Genomic DNA, 20,615 nt, shown 5'->3' with positions numbered 1-20,615 from the left:
CCAGTTTACAGAATCTCACCTTACATTCCCACACATTTAACATTGTGAATACCTTTTACTGTACGGCATATGGGGATGGTTTTGTATAGACAAATGTACATGAAGTAAACACATAAAACACGGAATGGACGTACGCTTTGTACCAGCACTTTCACAACACTAGAAAGAGGGTATTTTAAGTATTTGTCGCCTGCAAGCACATCATTCATCCCATTGACTACTGAAACTCTTGCCCATAGATGTTTAGTAAAGTAAAATAACAGAGGCTATTCTTCCAGTGCTTTCTCTCATCTCTCAAGTTCAATGATTTACCTGAAGAAGCATGATAGAACCGTTTCCTTGGTGATCCCAAGATGAAAATAAAGTCTGCGGTAGAATACATAAACAGCGTTTGGCAGTTATTAAAAAGGCACGATGGTGGTGTCTCAGTTATAGTGTTGACTTTTTGTTCACTGCATTCTCTGCCTCGTTGCTAAGGAAGGATAAATATTGTCTCCAGGGAGTCCATGAAAAAACTAGGATTGAAAAGTAATTGTGAATTATCAGTCGCTGTGATTTATGTTACATGTAATGTATAAACTGAGGCAAACTTGTGTCCTTGCCTTTGGGGGAACTTGGCTGCCCACAAGGTCTGACAAAGTAATTCCTATTTACTATACTTTTGTGACACTGTAAAATGTGCACCAATTTTTTGTTTACACATTTTAGCAATATGTCATGCCTATACAGTACATTGACTACTCCATAGGCAGCTTTCAAGATATTAGTGAAAAGCTGAAGACCATAAACTTATTATTATGAAAACTTACAGCATCCTTTCACAAGAATTTAAATGTTCCCTTAGTATTAGAAAAGGAGTTGTCATTCAGTATACTAAACCAAAAACATACTTTTTTTTAATTAAGTTGCTCTTAGCACAAATATAAGCCCATGTGTCTGTATTCAAGGGTGTATAAAGACACTTTTGCATATGTGTGCAAAAGTCGAAACATAACACTGGTCATGAAACATCTCTAACTTACTATGAATTATACCAAGTAATTTGAACATGAAAATATAACATATATACAGACGTGCTCAAATTTGTTGGTACCATTACAGCTCATTGGAATAATGCTTTATTCCTCCTGAAAAGTGATGAAATTAAAAGCTATTTTATCATGTATACTTGCATGCCTTTGGTATGTCAGAATAAAGCAAAGAAGCTGTGAAAAGAGATGAATTATTGCTTATTCTACAAAGATATTCTAAAATGGCCTGGACACATTTGTTGGTACCCCTTAGAAAAGATAATAAATAATTGGATTATAGTGATATTTCAAACTAATTCGTTTCTTTAATTGGTATCACACATGTCTCCAATCTTGTTATCCGTCATTCAGCCTATTTAAATGGAGAAAAGTAGTCACTGTGCTGTTTGGTATCATTGCGTGCACCACACTGAACATGGACCAGAGAAAGCAAAGGAGAGAGTTGTCTGAAGAGATCAGAAAGAAAATAATAGACAAGCATGGTAAAGATAAAGGCTACAAGACCATCTCCAAGCAGCTTGATGTTCCTGTGACAACAGTTGTAAATATTATTAAGAAGTTTAAGGTCCATGGAACTGTAGCCAACCTCCCTGGGCGCAGCCGCAAGAGGAAAATCGACCCCAGATTGAACAGAAGGATAGTGCGAATGGTAGAAAAAGAACCAAGGATAACTGCCAAAGAGATACAAGCTGAACTCCAAGGTGAAGGTACGTCAGTTTCTGATCGCACCATCCGTCGCTTTTTGAGCGAAAGTGGGCTCCATGGAAGAAGACCCAGGAGGACTCCACTTTTGAAAGAAAAACATAAAAAGCCAGACTGGAATTTGCTAAAATGCATATTGACAAGCCACAATCCTTCTGGGAGAATGTCCTTTGGACAGATGAGTCAAAACTGGAGCTTTTTGGCAAGTCACATCAGCTCTGTTCACAGACGAAAAAATGAAGCTTTCAAAGAAAAGAACACCATACCTACAGTGAAACATGGAGGAGGCTCGGTTATGTTTTGGGGCTGCTTTGCTGCGCCTGGCACAGGGTGCCTTGAATCTGTGCAGGGCACAATGAAATCTCAAGACTATCAAGGCACGTACTGCCCAGTGTCAGAAAGCTCTGTCTCAGTCGCAGGTCATGGGTCCTCCAACAGGATAATGACCCAAAACACACAGCTAAAAGCACCCAAGAATGGATAGGAACAAAACATTGGACTATTCTGAAGTGGCCTTCTATGAGTCCTGATCTGAATCCTATCAAACATCTATGGAAAGAGCTGAAACTTGCAGTCTGGAGAAGGCATCCATCAAACCTGAGACAGCTAGAGCAGTTTGCTCAGGAAGAATGGGCCAAACTACCTGTTAACAGGTGCAGAAGTCTCATTGAGAGCTACAGAAAACGTTTGATTGCAGTGATTGCCTCTAAAGGTTGTGCAACAAAATATTAGGTTAGCGGTCCCATCATTTTTGTCCATGCTATTTTCATTTGTTTTCTTATTTACAATATTATGTTGAATAAAAAATCAAAAGCAAAGTCTGATTTCTATTAAATATGGAATAAACAATGGTGGATGCCAATTACTTTTGTCAGTTTCAAGTTATTTCAGAGAAAATTGTGCATTCTTCGTTTTTTGTGGAGGGGTACCAACAAATTTGAGCACGTCTGTAGCTGTGTAAGAAATGAATATACTTTGCCTATATCCTATGATCATATTTTTCCATTATAATTATACCACACACAAACATAAACATGTTTGTGATTATACAGTCCTGATCATTCTCAGTGTGGGTTCTCGCATCACAGTGTTTGACACCAGTTTGAACTGATTTATTTTGTCTTTGTCAGGTGGAATGGCTAAAGAATGAAGAATTGGTCAGTTTATTCAACGACGATAACATAGACACCAGGGCTGATCACAACCTCATCATTAAACACGCCCGGCTGTCAGACTCTGGGAACTACACTTGTCTGGCCAGCAACATCGTGGCCAAAAGGAGGAGCATGTCTGCTACTGTGGTGGTGTACGGTGAGGCTGCTTGTTTTTATGTATTATCTTTTCCTGGTTGTATAGATATGATGTCCTGTATGAAGGAATACAACTTAAAGAAGCTTTTAATTATATTTTCAATATTGTGACAGGTGGCATTCATGGGGTTTCCATGCAGCTCATTTTACACGTGAAGTGGAGATGCACATGCACGTTTGGGAGAATTAATCGTGTAAATCAGGTTTGTGGCCGAAAAAAACGGCCAAAGAGAGGGATAGTTGGTGAACTGGTTGTCATGAGCCAGCTCAATCGCCCAAAACAGCGCAACGACATCCAACAAGTTGTTGATGCCCTCTCAGAACTGACCAAATAAAATTTCAAATGAACGTATTGATTGTGTTTTATTTGTTTGCATCATTAATATTTAACACAATAGCAAATCCAACACAACTTAAAAGAAAGGAGAGCCTCCTCAGATCACTGCTGTCAAACTGAAACTCAGGTAACCTTCACAGTTGCCAAGTCCACTTATAATAAGCGGGATTGGGCTTGTTTTTTGGGAGTCGCGGGTTGGAATTTACATAAACACCCATACTGTAATATGGGTTGTGCTTGTTCTGGGCTTGTTTTGAAAGGCAGTGCCGCTTTTTTTTCTCGTGAGACTTGGCAACACTGGTAACCTTCCCCGTCTGTCTCATAGGCAGCCTCTGATTCCTGAACACCTCATTTTGTGGTTGACAGGAGTTTGTGCAGGATACAGCAGGCAGTGGCAATTCTGGGAACAAATGAATGCACTTCAGTCCGTTTCATCAGTATCTGCCACCTCCCTTTCAAGTGCCCACTGCCCATATTTGCCCAAGCGTGGTGCTTGAATGCTTCCTCAGCAGCTGTCAGCCATCCGGACAGGTAGGGTTTCTAAGCCAGGGTAGTATACACAGCCCCACCTGATCCCCAATATGCTGTATTGCCTGAATGAAATATATATACAGTGCCATGAAAAAGTATTTGCCCCCTGTCTGATTTTCTGCATTTTTGCACATTTTTCACATTGTATTTGGTCAGATTTTTTTGTGGGTTGTAGTAGTATATAGAGGGAGTCTGAGAGAAAAAATGTCACCAAAGTTTGGTGCTTCTTTCATTTGTTTGGTGTGCAAGGTAATCAAACATGCAATCTTCAGGTGTGAAAAAGTTATTGCCCCCCCTAGTTAACTCAACCCAATTAAAGGGATAATTAGGGTCAGTACTTTGGTTAACAACCAGGCCTGATTTGGGCCAGCCCTGCCCAATATAAATCTGACTAACTTTGGCCCTTACCATCAGAGTGAAGTTGTCGACACACAGGTTCTAGAGGCGCATCATGCCACGAACGAAAGAAATTCTTGAAGACCTCTGGAAAAAAGTTGTTGATGCATATCAGTCTGGAAAGGGTTACAAAGCCATTTCTAAGGCTCTGGGGCTCCACCGAACCACAGTCAGAGCCATATTGTCCAAATGGAGAAAGTTTGGGACAGTAGTGAATCTTCCCAGGAGTGGCCGTCCTGCCAAAATCTCTCCAAGAGCAATGCGTAAAATCGTCCAAGAAGTCACAAAGAACCCTAGAACAACATCCAGGGATCTGCAGGCCTCTCTCGTCTCAGCTAAGGTCAGTGTTCATGACTCCACCATCTCAAAGACACTGGGCAAACATGGGATTCATGGCAGAGTAGCAAGGCGGAAACCATTGCTCACTAAGAAGAACAGCTCGTCTCAAGTTTGCCAAAAAGCATCTGGATGATCCTCAAGAGATCTGGATTCATGTTCTATGGACAGATGAGTCAAAAGTGGAACTTTTTGGCCGACATGGGCCCCGTTATGTCTGGCGAAAACCAACACTGCATTCCACAGTAAGAACCTAATACAAACGGTCAAATATGGTGGTGGTAGTGTCATGGTTTGGGGATGCTTTGCTGCATCAGGACCTGGACGCCTTGCCATTGTTGAATTCTGGAACCATGAATTCTGCTCTGTATCAGAGAATTCTACAGGAGAATGTCAGGCCATCCGTCCGTGAGCTGAAGCTGAAGCGCAGCTGGGTCATGCAGCAAGACAATGATTTGAAACACACAAGCAAGTCTACATCAGAATGGTTGAAGAACAAGAAATTTAAAGTTTTGGAATGGCCTAGTCAAAGTCCAGACCTAAACCCCATTGAGATGTTGTGGCAGGACCTGAAACGAGCAGTTCATGCTCAAAAACCCACAAATGTCACTGTTGAAGCAGTTCTGCATGGAGGAGTGGGCCAAAATTCCTTCACGGCGCTGTGAGAGACTAATCAATAACTACAGGAAGTGTTTGGTTGCAGTTATTGCTTCTAAAGGTGGCGTAACCAGTTATTGAGTCTAAGGGGGCAATTACTTTTTCACACGGGGGCATTGGGTGTTGCATAACTTTCTTTAATAAATAAATGAAATATGTATCAAATTGTTGTGTTATTTGTTCACTCAGGATCCCTTTTATCTAATATTAGGTTTTGGTTGAAGATCTGATAACATTCAGTGTCAAAAATATGCAAAAATGCAGAAAATCAGACGGCACTGTCTATATATATATATATATATATATATATATATATATATATATATATATATACAAAGAAGACTACGTGGTGATCTGATTCAAGCATTCAAAATTCTAAAAGATATAGACAATGTCGACCCAGGTGACTTTTTTTACCTGAAAAAAGAAACAAGGACCAGGCGTCACAAATGGAGATTATTTTTGTTTATTTTGGTTGTTGTTTATTAAAAAAAATAGTGCGTCTGCGCTGGAAAATTCAATTCCTGTGTCCTGGGTCTGTGTTTTTAAAGGTGCAAGAACCCGAGGCGGTGCGATTCTTTTACAATATATATAACGTCTCTGTTGGTTTTCAGCCATTTGAAAAACAATTTGGGCAAGAGCAGTACAACACATTAATTAACCAACCAGGCACAAGGTATTTTGCTTTATTACAGCAGCTTAGATTCACTCATGTACCAGTTCTCTGTGCATGGAAACCACATTTTCACAAAAAAAAAATTGCATGGAAACCCCATGATTGACACTGATAGGGTTTCAAGTTTCAATCTTAGGGTTTACTAATATTTTATTTTTATTGATCCCCAAGATTGAAACTCACAACCATGTCACATAACCAAAAAAAGTTTGTGCTGTTGCCCACAAATGGGCTAATAGCCACGTTATTATTACTGTATTATGTATTTAGCAGGTGCCTTTATCTGACACCACAGATATTTACTGCAGATTTCACCTTATAGACAATACTGTGTTAGTGTTTTATAACGAGAATGAAAGTGCTACTGGAATGGCATTGTTGGGGCAGTAGGAGCCATGACCATATCGCCTTATAACTGGTTCCGTGGTTTAAAGCGACACCTTATAGAGGGGCAGCACTGTATATAAAAGGTGGGCAGTATACACGTTGTGCATATTATACAAAAGATGTAACTCCAGGAAGCTCAGGGTTGAATGTTAAACATGTATTATATTCTGAAAGTAAAGGTAAAGAATGTGCTTTGAACAAAAAGGCAAACACAACTTCTGATTTCCAGTTTTGAGTTTCATGGTCCCTGAAGTCCACTGCAAACAGTGATAATCTGTTGACTAAAGATTTCCCACCTAACTGAAATAACTGAGAATGGATCACAGGTAACTATTTAAAAACCCTACAGATCTGTCACCGTTGTACAGTGCTATGGTGGGTGTTTCAATTTTATTTTGCCCACTCCCTGTATATCCACTCAGGGCATTGTTTAAAATGAAGACAGGAATACACAAACCACAAGAGGAGGCAGTAATGAGTTTATTATAAAAAATAATTTAAAAACGCATTAATCTGTAGCATTTTAATAGAAGGCTTTTCAAAGCAGCATTTGGTAATTGCGTTTGTGATTATTCACTTTGTTCATTTGATGAGTCTAAATAGAGTTTAGTGAAAGGGCAACAGCTCACTGCCTCCATGCCTACTGGTACACAGATCATTTTACATAATGAATATAGTTATATAGTTTTGCTTTATGAAAGTTAAAAATAGCTGCTGTTTTGTTTTTTGTTTTTTAAGGCTTCTATGAAATTTTCAAAACACTTTGGGAGCAATTAGAGTACGTCTCATACTTCTGCATAGCAGTCAGTGATCTCTGATAACTCATACTTGTTGGAAAGTTTTCTGTTCAATACGCCCATAGACAGACAGACACACTGACAGAAAGAAATATACAACCTTCCATAGTGTATTCATTAAACTCTCCCCCCTGCAACATTCCACCCCTAGTGAAATACATTGGTAAGAAATACCACCTTGCACAAAAGGAGTGCTAAAGGTATGTTGCAGGGGGGACAGGGTAATGGTTACACGTGGTGTACCAGTCGTACTTAGTGAGACAACATGTTTGACAACACTTTTGAGGACACATGGCTCCTTCTGAGTTTTAAAAAGTAGGACTGATATAGAAAATGATACAAAGTGATTGTAAACGACAAGAAAAATACATTTGTTTTATTTCAGACTTTGTACCCTGTTTACCCTTTAAATGAGATAGAAATCACTTGTATGGCTAATAAATGTGAATGATATTAACGGGAGTGTGACAGTACTCAAAATGTTATTATCTGGAGCTTGTCCCCATTCACTTTTGCTGGGATTTGTTATTATAGTGATTTCTTCTAAAAGTTTCCTACAGTACAAACATGGCAACGTGCAATAAAGCATAGTGAAAGCATGGTAAAGCATAGGTAGGCATTCTAACGCCCATCAAAAAAGCATGGTAGATCTGCTAAGTTACTGTGCAAATTTACCGTGGTAACATTTTTGAAGGGATAATAAAGAGAGGGTGACTTTGCCAGGGAAGATAGCGAGCGAGTTTGACTGAAGCAGCTGTCTTCTCTTCTCTACAGTGAACGGGGGCTGGTCATCGTGGACGGAGTGGTCTGCTTGTAATGTGCGCTGTGGGAGGGGCTGGCAGAAGCGGTCCCGGACCTGTACCAACCCAGCGCCCCTCAATGGGGGGGCCTTCTGCGAGGGCATGTCGGTGCAGAAAAGCACCTGCACTGCCCTCTGTCCAGGTAACAAGCACCGTTTTGCTTGAAAACACAGGAATATATTCTAATGATTATGAACGCTGCTCTCAGCACATCAAAAGCCAGATTTCAGAATATCCCAGTACATCTTATTTAAGTGTTGTCTCGTGTTTAGTGTCCATCATCAACTGACAAACATTCTAAAGACACGGGTAACGGCATAAACTGCGTATTGCTACATGATTTATAATAAGTTAATATGTACAGTTGATCCTGACTCATGGTATAAAAGAAGACATATGTGTACTATAAGAGACAAGGTCAACTGTAGGTATTAACTTATATTATGTTAAGGAAACCGCAGTTCTTTACAATAGGAAACATTCCTCTTCATCAATAAAAGTCAGACAGGACATTTTCATCCACAAATGAACAGGGGAAAAACAGCCATAATACAGATTTTTTTTTTATATATCTCTACAGGCAGTTGATTTAATACTGTAAAATCAGGAAGGGTCCTACAAAACCCAATTTCCATTTGCTCATACTTGGGCTAATAATGTCTGGCTACTACAAAGGAACTTGCACTCAGAGGCCACACGCTTTGAACTCACTGTGCCTTAAAGCAGTGTTTTATATGATACACAGTAGGGGAGAAAGCCTTGTAGTAGACAAGCTTAATATCACAGTGCTCCTTAATCTCAGGGAAGCATTTGAACGCATTTACAAAAAGCCAATTTATGCTTTTACCACAAAAATAAATCAATAGTGATGTGCTCATCATATTACAGGAAGAGAAGAAGTTCTGGAGAAAGTAATGCATGTAAAGCAACACAATATACTTCTTCTAAGCACTTTTGCAAGCGATTTTCCCTGCAGGCTCCAAAGATAAAAATTTACATTTAAATTAGTTGTGAAGGAAGCTTGAAAGAACCAACTGTGGCCCAGTACATGCAAGAGCAGAGTAGGCGACAGTCCTTTGTGAGAATTCGAGTGAGTTCCCACTTTCAAAATAGCTTGAAGACTGGTTTCCAGTGGTCTGTACTGGCTCTAATTAACTTTCTCTAGTAACTGAATTAGTTGAGTAATATAGTGTAGAGTTGCATCAGTCTGCTCCGTAAAGTGAGCACGACACTGCTCTTGCCTGATTCTCCTCCTACCTCGCTGATCGCACATACCGAATGCCTTGGCTTGCTCACCCTCTGCCTCTTGCTCTGTCCTGGGACCTCTCCTGTTTTCTCTCTATACCCGCTCCCTGGGTCCCCTCATCTCCTCCCATGGCTTTTTGTATTATCTCCATGCTAATGATGCCCAGATCTTCCTCTCCTTTCCCACCTCTGACCCCGACGTTTCCTGCTGTATCTCGACCTGCCTCTCAGCCATCTCCTCCTGGATGCAGTCGCATCATTGCAACCTCAGCCTCTCCAAATCAGACCTCCTTTCCTCCCCCTTTCCTCCCCCACTGCTGATCTCTCTATCTCTATCCCTCTTAAATCCACAACCCTCTCTCCCTCCTCATCCACCTAGAACCTTGGTGTCACCCTAGACCCCTCCCTCTCCTACTCACAGCACACCTCTACTGTGACACGCTCCTGTTGCTTCTTCCTCAGCAACATATGCAGAATTTGGCCCTTCCTCACCGACTACTCCATGCAGCTCCTAGTTTTGGCCCTGGTACTGTCCCGCCTTGACTACTGCAATTCCCTCCTGGCCGGCCTCCCTGCCTCTGCCATCCGTCCTCTCCAGCTCTTCCAAAACTCTTCTGCTCGCCTTGTCTTTTCCCTTCCTCATTTCTTCTATGCTGCACCGTTGCTCTGCTGTCTGCACTGGCACTCACTTCCAATTCAAAACTCTTGTACTCGCCTACACCCTCTCTCTCCCCCTCCCCCAGATTAGCTGTACCCCCCCTCCGTTCCCCTTACAGAGCCTGCTCCTTCTCCACCCTTGCCCTTCAGTGGTGGGACGACCTACCCATGGATATCAGGACTGCTCAGTCCCTGACCACCTTCCAGCACCTCCTCAAGACACACCTGTTCAGACAGCATCTGTAAACTTCACAACTCTCGACTATACTGGACTATATGGCACCCAATTGTACCAGTACTTGCATCAGCTTGTACTTGCACTGAACTGCTCCATACCTTGCCGTATTTTATTACTGCTTTTAATTATAATTACTTCTTGTATCTTGTATTTGACTGTACTCTTATAGGTATCCGTATTCATGTTGTTTTTGTAATTGCTCTTATTGAAAACATTCTCATCCATTCATCATACTTACTATGTGCTCAGACTGGACTTTACTCATATAAGCAAATATTTTTAATAAACGTTAACTGATCTTAGTCGAACCCGCTCTTACACGTGATTATTTTTTGCTCTTTACTATTTACTGTATTCTCTATTTATTGGCCCCATGTGTACTACTCAGGCATTGATTCCTACACTTCTGAGCAGACCTCATAACTAAGGCCCTGTGTAAATCGTGATTTCACAGACTGGGTGGGGATCGTGAAATAAACCCAATACTGTGATTTATTCAATATTCTTAAGAAATAAAAATACATTACTTCATAATTAGTATTTGTATTTCATACCAAAAAAATCACATTAACTAAACTGTACAGCTCTGCTTGTTATGTGACTGCATGTACTATTCGGCATGCACATAGTGCTGTGAAGTGGTTATGTCATGTGACTATATGTAATCTAGGCGGGAAATTCAAATACTACACACTGTAAACAAGAAAATGCAGTATCCAGCAGGAGTTTTACACAGCGATGGAGGTAAGCTCTTCTGTGCGTCCTGCAACGTTACTGTAGATCACTTCTGAAAATCGCCTGTTGACAGCTATTTAAAGTTTAAAGTTTATTTATTTATATAGCACCTTTCACACAAAGTGTCTCAAAGTGCTTTACAGTACAATAAATAACAACCAAATACAGAATAAAACACAATTTTCACCAAAAGAGAAAGGCAGAAATCTAGAGTATTACTGTGACTGCTTTACTTGCAAAGAAACAATGTTCCAAAAGTCCACTGAAAACCGTGAAGCACGAAACACATAAACATTTTATTTGTTTTGCAAGGCCTAAATTGTGAACATGCATCCGACGTAGAACGGAAAGTTGTCCTTGGAGATACACTTTACCTACAGGCTGTTAATTACAACACTGTTTCGCAAGCTATTGTAAAGTGACGTTGATTTTGATGATGTCAGTGAATTTATCTCTCTTTGCTGTTTAAAAAAATAGTAATCTGTACACACAATTTATAAAATAGTTCAGTGCACATTCCGCGAAATATGATACTTTACCTGTGACACTGCTGTGAATTAAAAAAAAATAATAATCTGCGATTTTCACAGGGCCTTACTCGTGATGGAGTCTGAGTTAATATCTCACAACCTGCCTAGCTTGCCTCCACAATTGAACACCTTCGAACACCGTTCGGTTCTAGAAACCACTGTGCCAGAAACTCTATCTTGTTTGTTTCTCGGTTTTGTACCATTAACAAGTAATTTTCTACTTTAAAAAAACAGGATTTAATTAAATGCTGAAGTAAACGTTATGAAAACATATCCCTAAATTAAGTAGATAAATGTGTGTTGTAAGTTTTGCATCAGTGGTCCTTGGGGAATTAAAACAGTGGATTTGCCCTTATGTTTCGCCCCCTAGTGGACGGAAGCTGGGATGTGTGGAGTGAGTGGTCAGTCTGCAGTCCGGAGTGTGACCGCCAGCGGAGTCGAGACTGCACTGCCCCCTCTCCGAGGCACGGGGGCAAGTCATGTGAGGGTCCGAGCCAGGAGACAGAGAACTGTACTGAGGGGCTGTGTACACAGAGTGAGTGTTACTGGAACTACAGCTGGGTTCCATACAAATCAAACCAATTACATTGTGTTTACTTGAAGGATTTAAAGTATTTCAGTAATAAAGAAATGAATACATTAAAACTGACATGTCCATTGTGTATCACTGTTTCATCCCTCGGGGCAATTGCTTTCCCTCTATAGGTCTCAACTCCTGTCAATATTTGAATTACATTATACAATATGAAATACAATAGTGTATTAGATAAAATACTACAGTTTATGCCACACATGTGGCTAAATAACTCAGAGAATAACTTTAATTACTATTTGACTGAAGCCAGGTAATACAGCAGGCCTGTCTGAAAAGACAGACGAAGGGGCTTCTTAAAGTTTTTGTGTATAAACAAAAATTAGAAAATAAGATTTTTGCAATTTGATTGTTGTTATAAAATAGTAAAACTAGTTAAAGAAGTCCTGAAAGTTTACACACACTGTGAACTATGCTGCTCCATACACTGGAATTCAGACATGACCTGGTAGCTTGATTGCAGTCACAGTGTTGTGGATTACGATTCAGACACACAGACAAACAGACAGTTGAGTCTATTGCCAAACACAGTAGAGTACAACATACTTCAATTAAACTGTAAATTAATATAAATGATAAAATAAATATAAATAGCACATCCCCATTTATACCAACCACGACTGCAGTATGTTCGTGGAGTATTCTTTATGTAAGATAAAGTATAATATTTATATGAAATGCAATGCAGTTTTAGACTATGTTTTAATCTTTTTTCTTGTGGGAGATTATTGCTTTAAGTATAGCTGTGCTGGAAGATACTGTATCTTTTTTTTTTTATCTTTACAAGCCTTAGGTATTGAGAACTTGGTTTTTAATTACAATTCAGTGTAATTCTTTTTTTATATGAGGTAGTTTAGCCAGTTGCACCTTTGTAGATAATCTGAAAGCAATTATATTTTGTATGTGTCTTCAGATGGAGCCAGCCAAGCTTCTCCAAATTACTACAGCAGTGCACTGGTAAAAACATTATCTAAGATCTACTTAGCCAGGCGCTTCTATAAAACACCCCTTGCCCTCCCTGCAATGAGATGTAATTTCTTGGGTTATAGATATTGTAAATTTCTATAATTATCTCTTTCTCTCTAATTCCATCCCTGTAGACCGAAAGCTACTTCACAAGGTGAAACCACAGAGTAAGTTGGATTTTATTCTGGGGGGGTAATTAATTGGCATCTTGTCCACAGGGGCAGGAGTTTTCTTTAAGTTATTACCCTAAGCTTCATAATGAAGTATGTTATAGTCTGAACCACACCAGCCTACATTTATAGTACATAGCTAACACAATAATTCCAGTCAATCTGTTCTAATATGTATTACCATCACACCGTAGATCTCACATTTTCCTATGTGTATTTGATTTGTAATGATATATTTTTTACAGCATTTCTAAACAAAAAAGAAAATGACAAAGTATCTGCATGGCGTGATCAAAACATTTTCTTCACTCACAGATTAAAATAAATTACCATTTAAAAATCTAATTCACCTTTACAGTAATGTGTGTGATTTTCATATAGGAAAATGTGAGACCTATGAAATTATGGAACTTTATATTAGGTAAGATTTATTTTTAAAAAGTTTGATGACCATGGAAGATTGCTGAGGTCTCTGTCATGCTCGTCAAACCATTCGTTCTTGAAAGTAGCCATCGCCATCAGGGTGCAAGTGCAGCATTGCTGGGTCAGGGTGGACCTGATGAAGTAATCCTTCCAGAGTCATCAAGGGACCCAGGGTATACCAGGAGAACATGCCAAATCCAATCTGGTAGACAGGTCCTAATAAAGTGTCCAGTCACTGTGCATATTTCCAAGCAGTGGTGGCTCATCAGGTGGCAGAGAGGGCACTGCCCACTCAAAAATGTTCAAATAAATAATATTTTTATTATTTATTTATATGTAATATGTAATATAACAATAAATACATATCTTTAAAGCAGAGGCAGCCATTCCAACCAAATTCTCCACACAGTCACCGCTGTACATTCACAGGAGGCGCTTTTGTCTCCTCTGTAGTTATGATGAGCACATCTATTAGCCAATCACATTCTTCCATTGTTTCAGCTGGCTTGCCTGGAACACTCAGTAAGAAAATAATCAAGGATGGCTTGCCTCCCCTCCCCTTTTGCCTGTTTTAGCCAGTCACACATTGATGACCTCGGATGGTAAACTGCTAAGAGTTAAAGGGACGAAGCACAGTTTAGAAGGACGTAGCGAATGCCTTTAGATTGATTCATATATAATTAGGGCTTCTGATTTTCGGTTTTAACCAATAAAAAACCAATAAAACACCCCTGATACAAAAAAAATGAAATCGTGTATATCCAATAAACACCAGAAAAACAGTGGAAATGGTTATGCAATTCACGTTGACTTGACCCCTTTCTCCATGAAAAAAATAAATAAATGTCCCAGTGCAGTTGGGCAATGTCCCTCCTTCCTGACTTGTATCTTGCATTGATTTGTTCTGAATACTTTAAACCCACCCCGACTACTGAGTGGCAGCACATTCCTACATTTCTATTGGATGATTCTAACACGCTTGCAAGATTTCAAACGAGATGTTCTTGCTCGCAAGATTTAAAGCTGTATTACAGTACATAAGGTTCACATGCTTATGGATTTTAAAACAGAATTGCAAATTGTGGCGAAATGTAAAAAAATGCACAAACACCCTGGAAGAATATGCTCGTGACCATAAGGATTTCATTGAGGAAGACATCAAAAAAAAAGAAGGTACAATTGAAGTGTTCAAGTACTGTCGAGTTACTATAAATATTGTGACTAAAAACAACTAAAACAGTTACATATAAAATAGCTTAAAAAATAAGCACAGAAAAATGACATTAATAAAAAAACGTAAAACAGAAGGCCTAATTATAATTAAGAATACTGTTTCTGTTTGTTTCTTCGAATTGTAATGTACCTTGCTCTGGAATTAAAGTTTGCTTCATTTTTCAGAACGGAATATCATTATTTTGTTGGTCATTTATTTAAGTTTAGCAAAATAAGGCGATAGGATGTGCTTGATTTTTGTCTGCCTTTCTCCTGCCTTAACAACTTTGTTTAGAAAATAGTTTATGCAAAGTATGTTAGTTATGTGGTCTTGAAATCTATTTTTTTTATTTTACATTAGCATCAAACATGCTTCTATAAGTGTGCCACAAAGATACCAGTACTGCTATTAGTCTAATATTACAATTGGAAACACTGATGATATTCTGCACATACATCTTGTGAACAGGAGCAGCCCCTACTCAGAGTACTGTATACCCTGGTAAATGAACTAATCACAACAATTACAGCATGAATACATCACCCTTGAGTCTGTAGTTCATGTAGCTTTTGGGGAGATACATTTACTTTACATCAAACTCCTGGTTCCTGATCATTTAAATAATATACTTTAAGTAAATGTCCTAACAAAACCATTTTATAAAATGTTTCTGCTATGCACATCCATTTATTATGTAGGTCTCAAATGTGCAGTTTTGAAAGAAACACATGTTATAGCAAACATGTATTTTCATCTCAAAACATGATATCTCGTATTACACTAGGTTAAAGAAATATCTGTTCAAAAGCTGTCTTGCTCTGTCATTTCACCTGGAGAGTAAAATTCAGGAAGGTAAAGTAGAACCAGATATTGTGTTTTAACCCTTAGCGGTCCATTTATTCAGCGCGTGTCAGGTCCAGTTCACACGCACAGTTTATTTTAGACGCGCTGTTTAAAAGTATTTTTTTTCACAGTAAAGCAGGTTTAAAAGGCACTGCATATCAACAGGACACTCAGTACTGCATCTCCAGCCCTGCCCCACCCCTCGTTCGCTGTTTTTTTCACATACCTCTTCATAGTTGTGCATACTGATAGATCATCTCCTGATCACTCGTTTTATCACCAAACTCCTCAATAATGTGATCTAAGTTATTATTTTATTACTATAACATCTAAAAAAAGCTCTGCAAATGTCTGTGATATTCTTTGAGCGCTGGATGCAGAAGCAGCTATCTTGTTTGTTTATGTCCATGTTATCTATGTGATGCCGGGGCTATCTGTATTCATGAAATACGCGCCTTTTTTTTTCGGCTTCTCTCGGCTCCTGAATCTGACTCGGCCATTGAATGGTTTTTTCGGCTTTTTCCGGAGAAAAAACGACTAGAGACCTGTTTTTTGCATCTTTTTGATGATGTCGGACAGTGTCCAACATTGGACCGGAAAGGGTTAAAATAAAAATGCATGTGTGCTATAACATTTTTTATTTTTTTTTCAAACCTGCATATTTGAGACCTATGTAGTGAATGGGATTGCAAAATGGCTAAGATTTATGGAATTATTTTGTTAGCTACAGTTACTTGAAGGTAGTTCTGAAATCCAGGACTAGGTGCAGGGCTAGTGTTTCAAACCTTGCAACCCTTGCCAAGAAAGCTTCTAAAAGATACTTGGTTAGTAGGTGCTTCTGTACTAATTCAAATTACTGATGTTAAGTGATATCCCTATGGGCCAGTCTGGAATACTGTATATTCCCTAGGTACCCTCCATTTTTTTTTTAAATAAAATCCTGTGTTGCTGATGAATGAGGCATTTGTTCTACATTAAGCCCACTCAGACTGCCTGCTTACTAACTATCTTCAATTAATCAGTAATCGTCCGCTTTTTCAATATATCAGAATTACGTTTATGAGCAAGCTGTCTGACAAGTGCATTATTTTAGAGGATTACACCACCCACTAATAAAAAGCAGTAGGGAGATACATTCACACACAAAGAGCTATTGTGACAGAGATGGCTCTCGTTACATCTGAATCAATTCCGTTTCGATTCTACGGCAAACCAATCCATTAGCCTCGAGTTCCCAAAGCCATAGCCAAAACATCTTTAACCTGCTGCTGTTTTTCTTGTTGTAAACCAAGCTTCTGAGGCAAGTGCTCTATTTTCTTAAAATAGATTCAAGAATTGCTTGTGCTATTCTCAGAGGAAGCTGCATTTCGAGTCCTGGGATCTCTGCCTTTGGGAGCACCACAGCACTACTGATAGGGAATTAGGAATGATGCAATCAGTATTACAAATACATATATAAAACTCAACTTTGCATAATAAATAGGATTAAGACACGTCATGTCCCTATTAAAACGTATTAGTTGCAACAACACTTTTTAGAGAGTATAGATCTCACACCATGAAAAGCATTGTAAATGTTTAAACCACAACACATTCTATATAAACAGATTAAATACACCGATATCAGCTTTTAGGCTTTTTTATGTGCTTTTGAAAGGCGCTATAAAAGTGCAATGTTGTTGTTAGACTATGTTTGTAAGTGTTCGATGGCTGCCTCTAAATCATGTTCGAAACAGTGGCATTTTATTACTTCATTTGCCTTCACATGTTGCAATAATGACAGACCCCCCAGTCTAAACAACAACTCATGGAAGATTATATACATTTGATAACAGTGTCATGTACTAATATATATTGTTATATAAAATGTGGTATATTTTCACCAGGTGTAATGTCGGGGGTATATTTGGGGACAGACGGAAAAAGCATCTCGCCTGAACAATTAACTAAACTGTAAGTTTTGACACAGGAGTTTGGCTTTGTTTCTTTTTTCCAGGTATTGAGAGCGGCAGTGACGTGGCCCTGTACTCTGGCTTGGCAGCGGGTATCATTGCCGTGGCCGTCCTCGTGGTGGCAGTCACGCTGTACCGGAAGAGCCAGAGCGAGTACGGCGTGGACGTCATCGACTCCTCCGCTCTCACAGGGGGCTTCCAGTCCTTCAACTTCAAAACCGCACGGCAAGGTGAATATGTGCACTAGGTGGCACTGTGTGCTATGAAACAATCCCTTTAGAAGCCAATGCAAATAAAAAAGGGAATTCCATAGGAAAAGAGCGTATCAGGAGTTCTCAAGTAGCTCACATGGTAAAGATATGACCATGTGGGTGTGCAGAGTTGTACAGTCAGGGGAGGGCAGGTTCGCATCCTGGCTATGTGAAGTTGCCGATCTTGGCTGGGGATTCTGCAAGAAACATTGGCTAGGCCTAAGGCACTTAGAGAGATGAAATCGTCAGGGCCTGTTTCTCCTCCCCTGGTCAGGTGCCCAGTGAGCAGAAGCAGACACTGCAAGGCTGTCTTTCAAAGCAGCTTACTGACATCCACTGTGGAGCTCTAGAGTGTAAAATAAGATCTAGCACAGTGTATTTCTGCCTCTCTATTGTAACAGCTCTTCACTTAAATGTATGGCTATGGCCAAAAGAATTAACAAATTTTGCTTCATAAAGTCAAATGAAACCTGATGAATAATGGTACATTAACATATTGAATTACATACTGCTTTGTAGTTTTCCATTTACTGTGCATAACGAAAAACCGACAATTATTATTTTTTTTTTTTTTAATTATTTAAAACTGTCTAGGTGATGCAAAAGTCCCCCAATGACTGTAGCGGGCTTCATATGTCTTGAGCTGACACTTCTGGGTTAACAAAAGTTATTTTCAAGAACTGCAGAGTATTCTGAACCCTGTTTCAGGCACCATACCATATGGTTTTATTGTTTTGCTTGTCTCTAATAGCTATTCACACTTAAACACCTGAACTGCAAGCTGTCTATTTGTAGCCTCTATTTCTTAAATAATAATGCCCACTTGCAATATGCTCTGGCACCCTGTCACAAAGACGGCCAGAGTGGGTTGCGTCAGACCAGAAAGGAATTCAAACACAGACGGTGGTGATGATGAGCTGAGTGCAATGGCTGCACTCAGCGTTTATTAACAAATAAAAGGTTTGAACAATGGAATACAAAACAGCACACGGAACTTGACGCCAAAATAAACAGACAGACAAAACGGACTAACACTAAACAAACGGTGCACGGACAGACAAACAAACACGGTGAGAACAAACACTTGTCTTCCACGTTTTTACTTTCTAGTTTCTCCTCTCTCTCTCTCTCTCACCCGTTCTCCTCTTCCGAACACCCAACCCCGACTGCAAGAAATGTGCGTCTATATATACTATTGTGCTGGGATTCAATTACTAATTAATTATTCACTTGAATCCCAGCACGTGAATTAATTCTGTGCAACCCCGTGCTCACATATTACATTTAACCAGCACGTGAAGTGATGTGTGCTCTCCTCGTGCCTAAATACAAATCTACACTTTTTAAACACACGTGAAACACAGACCCGTTTATATCCCGTGTACCAATCTATACACCAACATTAACATACACACGCATCCATACAACACATAACAAGCAAAATACACACAGATGCACACAGGGGCGGGGCACATTCGGTCGGGCTCCTCCCGCTTGGGCTGTGGACACTCAGGCTCCTCCCGCTCGGGCTGTGGACGCTTTGGCTCCTCCCGCTCGGGCTGTGGACGCAAAACCAGCAGGCATTCTTCCTCTGCTGGTGGAGACGGGGACAGCAGGCATTCTTCCTCTGCTGGTGGGACTGCTACCTGGGCTGCTGTTCCACTTATAATTGCCTCCAGGTAGCTGAGGACCAAACCCACACCTTCCTCCCAGGTGCTTACGGTCTGTTCCCTTGCATAAGCCTCCCATCGTTCCCTATCCATAAACTGCAGGAACTGGACGACTACTGGTATAGACTGGGCCTCCAGCCCAGCATTTTCCAGCATCCAGTCCCGCACTTTGATGGCGTCTTCTGCCATTTTTTTTTTTTTTTCTTTTTTAAATCCAAACTGCGGTTCCTGCTCTGGCCTGAGTCCTGGAGGCGCTGTCGATCCCACGCAGGACACCACGTGTCACAAAGACGGCCGGAGTGGGTGGCGTCAGACCAGAAACAGGAACACAAACGACAGAGACTTGGAGTTTGGTGGAGCTGAGCGAATGGTTTCGCTCAGCATTTAATAAAACAGCACAGAAAATAAAAGGGTTTAACAGACAAAAACACGGGACACGGCACTTGACGCCAAAATAAACAGACAGACAAAACGGACTAACACTAAACAAACGGTGCACGGACAGACAAACAAACACGGTGAGAACAAACACTTATCTTCCACGTTTTTACTTTCTAGTTTCTAGTTTCTCCTCTCTCTCTCTCTCTCTCTCTCTCACCCGTTCTCCTCTTCCGAACACCCAACCCCGACTGCAAGAAATGTGCGTCTATATATACTATTGTGCTGGGATTCAATTACTAATTAATTATTCACTTGAATCCCAGCACGTGAATTAATTCTGTGCAACCCCGTGCTCACATATTACATTTAACCAGCACGTGAAGTGATGTGTGCTCTCCTCGTGCCTAAATACAAATCTACACTTTTTAAACACACGTGAAACACAGACCCGTTTATATCCCGTGTACCAATCTATACACCAACATTAACATACACACGCATCCATACAACACATAACAAGCAAAATACACACAGATGCACACAGGGGCGGGGCACATTGCCACACACCCTTATTAGGATTCGGCATTGCTCTTAATTAGAGGCGCAAATTAGGTTGATCATGTGATATGACGTGATCCCTGCTGCACTATAAACCCAGGCGAGCAAACCGTCTACCAGGAACTGGGAAAAGGCAAAGGTCTAAAAGTTCAACAAGATGCAGAAGTTAATTGGGGCAGACTAGTCCCCCACTTTTTTATTCATGTTGCTACTAATAAGAATGAGGGCCCC

General features: G+C 40.0%; 1 protein-coding gene across 1 annotated transcript in view; it reads left to right on the top strand.

Moving 5' to 3' along the window:
• Positions 1-20,615, top strand: part of LOC117397927 (netrin receptor UNC5D-like) — a 311,830-nt gene that overhangs the window by 227,205 nt on the left and 64,010 nt on the right. Inside the window, exons 5-9 of the mRNA XM_059013539.1 lie at positions 2,864-3,044; positions 7,935-8,102; positions 11,736-11,900; positions 13,058-13,090; positions 17,569-17,754. Of these exons, the coding sequence (XP_058869522.1) occupies positions 2,864-3,044; positions 7,935-8,102; positions 11,736-11,900; positions 13,058-13,090; positions 17,569-17,754 (733 nt within the window). The remainder of the gene's footprint in view (positions 1-2,863; positions 3,045-7,934; positions 8,103-11,735; positions 11,901-13,057; positions 13,091-17,568; positions 17,755-20,615) is intronic.

The sequence above is a fragment of the Acipenser ruthenus genome, chromosome 46 (assembly GCF_902713425.1).
Source record: "Acipenser ruthenus chromosome 46, fAciRut3.2 maternal haplotype, whole genome shotgun sequence".
Taxonomy (NCBI): Eukaryota; Metazoa; Chordata; class Actinopteri; order Acipenseriformes; family Acipenseridae; genus Acipenser; species Acipenser ruthenus.
Note: the sequence above shows the minus strand (reverse complement) of the source record. Positions and strands in the feature narration are given on the sequence as shown.